Below are 9670 nucleotides of genomic sequence, written 5' to 3' on the forward strand. Positions count from 1 at the left end.
ATGAGTTAATGATCAGCAACCCACCTTGGTTGAGTAATACAAAGAACCCTTGTATCACTACAGTTTCTCCTTCGGTAGTAAATCAAAAGGTGATATCGCTATTCTGCACAGGCACCAAGGAGTGGGATCTAGAGGTTATTAATGATATTTTTGTGGACATGGATAAGCAATGTATTGTGAAGACTATGGTAGAAAAAGACTTGGACATAGATTTGATAAACTGGAGACTAGAGCACTCTGGTCAATACTCAGTTAGAAGTGCGTACAGAATCCTTCAGGAGCAGAAGGGTGCTGGGAACTCAGGTGATAATATGGATTTTTGGTAGAGGTTGTGGACTATTAGAGCTCCCCCAAAGACGTTAAACTTGGTTTGGAGGGCTGCTGCACAGTGTTTACCATTTAAAGTTTAGCTTCAGATTAAACATGTGCAAATTGATAATATTTTCCCAGTATGTGAAGAAGGAGTTGAGTCCATTTTCCATGCATTAGTTCAGTGTAAGGTAGTAGCCATGTGCTGGAACATTCATGATTCGGAGATTAATACGGAAGAGATAAGGGAGTTTTCAGAGTGGTTAGATGGTAACCTAGTAAGACAGTTGTACAAAAACAAAGCAAAAACTATCACCTTATGTTGGTCAATCTAGAGAGCCAGGAATGATCTAGTGTGGAATAGAAGAAGATGGTTAGCCATGAAAATTATTGCAAAAGCTTGGGAATATCTTTCACAGTGGACAGCGGCTCAGAATAGAAGTATTGGGGCATTGATTCAACTTTCTGTGAAAGGATATGGTGCTATAGTCTGGGTGAAGCCACATTATAATGAAGTAAAGATAACGGTGGACACAACAGTTTTTGAGGATCAAGGAGCATCAAGCATCGGGATAATAGCTAGAAATCATGACGGTCATCTCATCTTGGCACAATCCAAAAGTTATGCATAGGTAATGAATCCAGTGCTAGTCGAAGCAGCAGCCAAAAAGGCCCTGAACTGGGCTAAACAGATGGCTTGGAGTATGGTCACAGTTGAGTCTGATTGTCTAGTGGTAATCCAATTAATAAGAAGTTCAGCCCCTATGCGATCTAGACTTGGTAAGGTGATTGTAGAATGCAGAGAGTTAGTCCGTAATCTAAACAACATTAAGTTGTATTTTATTAAACGATCTGCGAATATGTTGGCTCATGAACTTAAGTTCTTGTGCCTTTCATATGTACCCCGATCGTATTTTTGGTTGGAGGTCTGTTCCGATCAAGGTTAAGTCTTGTATTTTGACTGATTTATTGAGGTAATGAATTGCATTTTATCAAAAAAATTGTCTACTAACCGATAACGGTAGATTAAGAATAATATTTGATCGATTTATTATAAAATTGAGGAACAGTTTTCGGTTTTCACCATATGTGCTATATTCTTTCCAAAAATATGATTTATACACATATACTTTCTTGCAAGTACCAATAAAAATAATTTAAATGACATCATGACATCATGCAATGATGATTTATAAAATTATATATAGTCGCACCGAAAAGAAAAGAGGTATAATCAAATAAAAATTTTATTAGGAATAATATCTTAAAAATTTATATTTTTGTCATTATTTTCTAAGTAAATGTATGTTAAATATTAGCCGTTTTACTATTTTAAAATGATTCCAGATATTAATAATTTCCTTAATTATCAACAAAAAAGATCTGATTACTTAATCTGTAGTATTATTAGCCATGTATTATATTCAGTCACAATTAACTAAATTGTCCTTTTCAATTCCCCCATTTGTCCCAAATTCAAAATTTGGGTCTAGACACTTGTCATATAAACGTTCACTCTCTCCATAGAGAGAGAGAGAGAGAGGGAGAGGTGAAGAAAAGATAATGGAGGAGGAGAAAGAAGGGGAAAAGCAGAAATACAGTGAAGTGGAGAAGATAAAATTAATTGATTTCTCATTAGAGGATGATATACTTGTGGATTACCCTTTTCGTGATTCTCTCCAAGACCTTCGACTCTCAGGTTCCTCTTTTCCATTGTTTCTTTAACTTAGCTGTATCATTTGTATTGTATAATTCTGTCATCACATGTGTACATAAAGCCTAATTGCTTCAATTAGCTCATTCTTATGATTACAACTCAAATTTGTTTGTCAATTATTCGGGTATTTCATTCACCAATATAATTGATTGCTTATGCAAACTAGATTGTTCCGTTGATTCTGTTTAAGCAGAGTGTTTATTGGCGGTGAATGTGACTTAGTCTAATAGTAGTGTTTTCTTGTTTGGTGATCATTTTGTTGAATCTTGATTTAGTAGTTATGGCTATTTGAATGGGCATTTTCTTGATTTACTATTTAATAGCATGACAGTGTGACTAACTGCTGTCGTTTCATCACATATTGTACATGAAAAATGTTGCAAAATGAAATAGTTAAGTTTACCAATAAAATTAGACAGAATATGAGATTGTTTTTATTGGCAGCCATACACCTGTTTTACTAGTTGTCTAGCTGTTGAATTAGCTGAAAGGTTTTTTCAAATGATTTTGAATATGAGATCAATGTGACCTCTTCGTAAATTTTAATGCATGAAATCCACATTTCACAGAACATGCATATATACTTGATTAAGTTTCATTTGGTAGTTACTGTTTTCCCCAAAATTTACAATCATCTTGGTGCTTGTGTGTAACAATTATTTTTGTGGGTAAATACAATATCAGGGAGAAGACATAAAAGAGTTTGTAGACACACTCCGTCTTTTTATTTTTATGCTCATAACTGTAGTTTTTGTTATCTTTATAAAACACTTATCGAAACTCTTTTGGTAGTCACTTTCAAGGATATAAGTGATCACAACAGTTCAGAGTCGTTAAAGATGGCCAGCCAAAGGAAAGTTGAAAATGCAGGAAATAGTTTACATCAAAACGAAGATATGCTATCAACACCAGAATTCCTTGAACCAAGAAGAGCAAGTTATTTGCGAAAAAGTATCGCCTGGGATAATGCATTTTTCTCTAGTGATGGTATATATACAGTTACTTGGCCTCGGATGATAATGCCTCAATTTATATTTTCTGTTGTTACTTTGTTTTACACTTTGCTATGCATTCAGGAGTTCTGGATCCTGAAGAATTGTCTGCTATGAATAACGGGTTGAAGGGGCTTGAATCCTCTCTGTTTCCCAGCATACCAGGGGATCTGAAAATGCGTAGATCTGTCGACTCAGATTTAACATTCGAGTCACTTGAAAGTGATGCATTTTCTCTGGATAGTGATGCATTCTCTCTGGAAAGCTTTGATGGTGATTTATTTGAAGATGTAAGAGCGTCAATTCACAGATCATGTGGCCCACTTCATCTCAGAAGTGCTAGTTGTGACTCAGTTACTGGGAAAGCAGCAACACCAAATGTGCCCAGTGAGTATATTGCAATTACAGTAAGGCTTTTAAGATATGAACACCAAAGTATATTTGTTATACTAACAATGACTAGCTGGTATCCAGTTTACAAAATTATGTGTCTATTCATTGCAAACGATGTCATGTCTGAGTATTGACATATTTTTCGTCTTTTTCAGCCTCCAAGAAGTTTCATGTCTCCACTCGAAACAAGGTAATTTTATCTCACGCGTTTAGTACATTTCTGAGTAAACATTCAGCAGCTAAATTTCTAAATATTCCCCAATATACAGGAAAAATCCAGTGCAACATTAAGAAAGCAAACCACCAACTATCAAAAATCAAAGATGATGACAGAGTCTTCCCTTCCTTCACTAAATTTACAGGTATAAATTACTTGCACCGATTGTATTGTTACTGGTTTTCATTCAAGCACAAAACCTGTAAATGCATACACTGATGAACTTGAGGACAATTACATTGATAAAGTCAGTTGACGTTGATGAGTGTTTTCAGCTGGTTTTGCATGATGCACCTGTCCATTTGTTACCGCTAATGTCATTTTAAAGAAAATATTATATATGGACTAATTAATTGCCTATTGCCATTAAAGCACAAAGGAGAAAACAACTTGACGCCAAGGATATTAGGGACACAGAACAATATGTCATCAAGACAAACCAAAAGGGCCTCACTGGGCTGCGGAATTACGAGGAACATGAAAACTGGTAACAGTGAGAAAATTGAGTATAGAATAATTGAATTTATATATTAACTTGTTTTTTCATTTCTTGTTGAGTTTGAGTTAAAGAAGTTTAACTGTTACAGGAAAAGGTTCTATGGTGCCTAAGCAATCCGATTCAGCGGACTCACCTAGTTCTAACAATTTCTTAACGCCAATCACCCAATCATCTTCCAGAATTTCTCTCACTTCAACCAATATCTCATCAGTTGCTGGTTCTTCATGTGATGAATTTTCTAGTAATTCATCTTGTAAATCTATATTAAGCTCTGGAACAAGAAAAATAGGCTCCAGCAGTAGTAAGATTGCTTCCTCTGGTTCAAACTCTAAGCCTCCTCTTAGAAATGTAGGCAGAAGCAGAAGTAGATTAAATAAAGAAACTTCCTCAATACAGTTACTGTCCATGTCACACCATTCTAACAATTCGCCTGCCAGCTCTATTGATGGATCGTCCTCAGAGTCATTTTCATCAACTTGTAGCGGTGCTGCAAAGCGAAGATCCGGTAATATAGAGTACAAGTTAAAAACAGATACTACTCATAGAATAATGTTCACGGATCAACATTTGGAAGGAGCACTTAAAGAAGCTAGTCCGGTTCCAATAGAACCATTAAACGCTTCCAAGCCTTCAGGCCTCCGTATGCCATCACCCAAGATTGGGTTTTTTGATGAGGTTATTCACTTGTTCTCACTTGAATATCAGTAAAGTAAATCACTGATCATCTCGTCTTGATCTATATCTTTTTGCATGTCTTTGTTGAACCTTAATATTGTATAATATTTCTTTGGCGTTCAGGTTAAGTCAGTGGATCGAACCAGAATTGACACTATGCAGTTCCGATTCAGATCACAGAATGCAGTGTCAGATATCGACATCAATGCTGTCAGAAAAAGACCTAGTACGATTCAGCCATTAAGACATGTACATGTACCTGGGATCAGGAATAATATTGGTTCTCCTCTCACTCCAGGTTTGCATTGTACTTCTAGGCCTCAAAGTGCCATGCATTCTAAACAGCTAGATAATGCTTTGACAAAATCGACTGTCAGTAAATATAGTTTGGGACCAGCCTTAAAACCTCGGTCCAATACATCCTTCGAAGTTGATAATGCATACTGCTCAAAAACTAGGAAAATTGGTAAAGGGGAAGATGATAGGAAAAAAGTTATGCTGACCTCTTCTTTGAAGACAGAAGAAAAAAGAAACAAGGGTATTTTGAAGAAAAAATTGGGCAAGGAGGGGAAAGATCAGAAGGCTGGAAATGGCATTCTACTTGAAACTGTGAACCAAGTAAAGAAAGATCCCGAGTCTGCTCGAGAACTTCATTCACTTTGTGAAAGCAAAGAAAATTTTGAGGATCGAGTTAATGGCTTAAGCAGGTATTTTGAAGTCATTGATCTTGGAGGAAATGCAGTAGAGCTTGAAGGAAGAAAGAGCAGTGCTCTAGAACACAATGAATCCGTAGACGGAGAACCCTTACTCGGTGGCCAGAAGCAGGATTCACCCAGCATCACCAGGATCCCATTTGCGGACAAAATTATTTCCTGTGATCAACCTTCCCCTCTTTAGATTGCTAAGGAGAGTAGCTGATCCTTCTAAGCTATTTATAGTTGTCTGAACAGTTTGGAAAATTAGAGAAGTTCTTCAGTAGTTTATGTAGGATCTACAGAAGCTTGAAACTTGTTTTTTTTGGCAGATGAGAGCTGCAACTAGATTTAAGGTTAAAGTAAAGATGGGCAGTTTTGCTATACCATAATAAACACAAGATTGATTTCCATGGAAGTGCATTTCTCACACCATTGAAAGAATCTGGAGTGAAATGTTATGTGACTAAATACAGTTGTTTTTATGATTTTCATGGAACTCCTAGCCTCCTGTGTGTTGTTTTACCAAATATTTAGAACATGTTAAGTTCAGTCCGCTTACAGCAACCATGGAGATGTATGCTTGCAAATTAGTAATCCGAATATCATGGATTCGGGGTAAAATTTCTCACATGGCTGCTCAATTCTGCCAGTCATAAACCTTTCTCTTCGCTTCGATTCCGGTATGCAGAAAACCAAATATCTTACAAATGTCATTTGCAGGAAAAGTCATCAGTTTAAAGTGCCGTATTATCTGTTCCCAACATATAACTCCTTCCTGAATTTTATTGAAATCTAGAAGCGAGTGAAATTGCAAGATCTTGATAAGCAAAACACAATTTCGGATTACCAAAACATTGCACATTCAACTCGGAACATACAAAAACTCTGAAGATACTTTTGAACAAGGTAATGAAAAAAACATCAATAGCTGTGTATTCAACTCGAACATAACCATTAAAACAAACGTGTACAAAACACAAACGTAATACGTGTTACATAGAAATGAAGGAAATATAGTACAACTCAGAAACATACATACAACTATGAACTTGATATACTATCCAACCAGCACATAAATGGCATATATAATTCCTGGAATGTATCCCAACAACGTTAGCAGCAAACATATCCAGAACTCAACCTGCATCCATCCCCACAACATTTACGGATATGTTAAAAGTGTTAGTTATATTCAGATCTAAACCAAATAAATTTATTTCAAACAAAAAATTTACTCCTAAACCATCTATACTAGTTTCTAGTATCACATATATATGCACGGTTCCCAAAACCATTCCAAAATATTGATGTGTAAGATGTACACTTTATAATTATCTCCATAATGAGATGATACCTCGCATACATACATGTACTACGCCCACGAATCACAAATTAAAACGTGATAATCGTCAGGTCACATTACGGGTTCGATGTATCAGTTCTATTTTATATGAAAAGCGACGAAACCAGAATTTCAAAAATAATCTGGACATGCGTACATAAATGCCATATAAAGAGAAAACTTACACCACAGCCATAGCGCAGAAAGACACCAACCGGGGGCAACAGTATCGCCAAGATTACTTCCAAAAATGTTTCAGATCCCATTGATGATAATTACAAGTCGAGTGATAATAAGAAGATATAAAATAAATGTTACATATATAAAGAGGAAAATGATAGTAGGGGGTTTAATAAAAGACAAAGGAAGTTGCACAACTGACACGTTTATGATGAATATCAAATACGTGGCCTCTTCCCTACATATAGGGTGTACGTGGCCTACTCTTATGAATTCACCACTTGACTCGCCCCTGGTAAACGCCCGCTTCTATTATTGAATAAACTAGGTTTCTACATGGGCGATCGCCCGCCCGGGATAATTATGGTTTCTTTATATGAATATTTTTAACATGTATCCTTTATTCGATTAAATTATAAATTAATTATTTTATCTCTATGTAAATTTTATGTTTTTTCATATATATCCCAACAGTTATACATTTTTCTTATATATTTAGTTAGTATTATATTTTTATATTTGATCTTGATGAATCAAAATTTATTTTATTTCTTCATTATTTAATAATGATTTTGAAAAAATATTTTACGTTTTATGGTCATACTACTTTTAAATATATTTTAGTAAATTTGTATTTCAATTTTGAATTATAATTTTTTATTTGCATTTTACATAGCTTTTACAAAATTAAACAAAACAAATGTAATATTCATACATAAGCATAATCTAAACATGTTTCTTGTTTTATAAAATAAAATTAAAATTATCTATTCAAAAATATTTAAAATCAAATTTACCAATTCTAAATTTTTAACAAAATGATACCACTTTAATCCGATTTTTGATTTCTAATTTTTAATTATATTTATTTTTATTAAAATAATTATTGATTGTATTATATTAATACTTTTAATATTATTTTAAATTATTTAAGAAATTATAATTATAGTTCAATTTCTTAAATAATTATTGATTGTGTTTATTTATACTGATTATTAAACATTATAATGAAATAAATATAGTCTAGGTTATATCACGTGGGACCTGACCAAACCATACGATACGACTAGGGCCGCCCAAAGTTCAAAAATCGGATTGTACCGGCTCGAACTGACCGAAGACCGGTTTTTTTCGAGATTACGGATCGAGGACCGGACCGGTTCTCTCAGACTGTAAAAACCCGGATTGGACCGGGACCAGACCGGTTTGAACCGATTATGTTAATATTTATATATATTTTTTAAATTTTTCTTTCAAATTTATACATTAAAAAGTTTTGTTACTTGATACGACAATAAAAAATTAAAAGCAAGTACAAATCTTATTATTTTTAAAGTAAATATTAATTTTGAAGTGTATGAATATCAATATGTTATCACATGAAATACAAAGTTTAGTAATTTAAAGTGTAGTATCGATTTGATTTTATTATAATAATTTATTACATATTAGTCGGATCAATAAAATATCATATGGGTAAATGTTTAATATTTATATCGGACCTTATAAGACATAAAGTAAAGGTAAAATATTTATATATATGAATTCAGGTTCATTCAGGTCCATACCAGATTTTTCAGGTTTTTGATCGGACCGAATATCGGATTTTTTCAATAAAAAGGACTAGGGACCGGACCAGGTTTGTTAGGTTTGTTCGGTCCGGTCCGGATCTTCGACCGGTGGACTCGGTCTGATCCGATCTGGGTTATAGCTTTAGACCGGAATTGTCTACAGCCCTAGATACGACTGTATCAGTAAAACCCCTTCCAGTTGTATATAAGATATAATTAGTTCACGGGGTAATGCCCGTTAATATTAAAATTATTATTTTAAAATATTCTATAATTTTAGTTTAAAATATATATATTGATAAATATAATGTGTGTAATGTTAAGTAGGTAGTATCATTTATTATATAAAATTTATTTTTAGTATAAAATAGATAAATGGATAAGCATAAATTGTTTAATTGTAAGGAGTGAGTGTCACTAATATATATATAAGGAAAATTTAGATTTGAAAGTTATTTTTCAATAATATTAAAAAAGGTTTTATGAGAAAAGGTTACGAATTAAAAAAAAAGGAAAAGAGAAAATTAGAGGAATGAGAGAAAATAATATGTCAATATTATTAATTTTAGCATGTCTATGATACAAAATAAAACTATGAAATCACGAAGCTTTTTAAAAACAAAAAATTGGAAAGGGGAGATGTTAATGTGATTATAATCCTTATTGTTTTTAAGAAAAAATTTAACTTCTTCGATAACATGGTATATCGTTTAAGAGCCGTATCGATAACTTTAAAATTTATTAAGCACTTGTCATGGTCACATTAAATTCGGACTTGTATGTATTATATTTACAAATTTTTTAGAATGATGTATTACAAATCTATATAATCTTAAAGCCTACTATTGCCCATATAAGATTTATCCATGAATTTACCCATGACCCATGACTAATGATCCATTTTATTTTTTTACATAATATAACCCTCACGTACATCGTACTTCCTTTAAAACTGATTTATCCCATAAATCTTCTTATCCGCAAAACAGAATTTAAATTTTGCACTCATTCCACAACCGAGAAAGATCTTTAAGTTATTGGCAAGTTTTTTACCATGATGATAGTAAAACACATGTGGTA

At 33.5% G+C, this 9670-nt stretch overlaps 2 protein-coding genes across 2 annotated transcripts; one reads left to right on the top strand and one right to left on the bottom strand.

The window, feature by feature from the left end:
* Positions 1–1765: 1765 nt before the first annotated feature.
* LOC141693513 (uncharacterized) lies at positions 1766–5946 on the top strand. The gene is made up of 8 exons (XM_074498646.1): positions 1766–2008; positions 2819–3013; positions 3103–3405; positions 3567–3601; positions 3681–3773; positions 4001–4115; positions 4216–4802; positions 4926–5946. Exons 1-8 carry the CDS (start codon positions 1873–1875, stop codon positions 5697–5699), a joined length of 2238 nt encoding a protein of 745 aa, XP_074354747.1. The 5' UTR covers positions 1766–1872; the 3' UTR covers positions 5700–5946.
* Positions 5947–6407: 461 nt separating this feature from the next.
* Positions 6408–7345, bottom strand: LOC141693514 (low temperature-induced protein lt101.2). The gene is made up of 2 exons (XM_074498647.1): positions 7025–7345; positions 6408–6638 (listed from the first exon to the last, which is right to left on the bottom strand). The coding sequence occupies exons 1-2, from the start codon at positions 7103–7105 to the stop codon at positions 6555–6557; spliced, it is 165 nt and encodes a 54-aa protein (XP_074354748.1). The 5' UTR covers positions 7106–7345; the 3' UTR covers positions 6408–6554.
* Positions 7346–9670: the final 2325 nt, after the last annotated feature.

This window comes from Apium graveolens, chromosome 10 (assembly GCF_009905375.1).
Source record: "Apium graveolens cultivar Ventura chromosome 10, ASM990537v1, whole genome shotgun sequence".
Taxonomy (NCBI): domain Eukaryota; kingdom Viridiplantae; phylum Streptophyta; class Magnoliopsida; order Apiales; family Apiaceae; genus Apium; species Apium graveolens.

Coding starts and splice junctions, on each gene's coding strand:
- LOC141693514 (XM_074498647.1), bottom strand. CDS start 7,105: ATGGGATCTGAAACATTTTTGGAAGTAATCTTGGCGATACTGTTGCCC. Junction 6,639..7,024: donor TTCTGCGCTATGGCTGTGGT/GTAAGTTTTCTC, acceptor GGATGGATGCAG/GTTGAGTTCTGGATATGTTT.
- LOC141693513 (XM_074498646.1), top strand. CDS start 1,873: ATGGAGGAGGAGAAAGAAGGGGAAAAGCAGAAATACAGTGAAGTGGAG. Junction 2,009..2,818: donor CCAAGACCTTCGACTCTCAG/GTTCCTCTTTTC, acceptor CTCTTTTGGTAG/TCACTTTCAAGGATATAAGT. Junction 3,014..3,102: donor TGCATTTTTCTCTAGTGATG/GTATATATACAG, acceptor CTATGCATTCAG/GAGTTCTGGATCCTGAAGAA.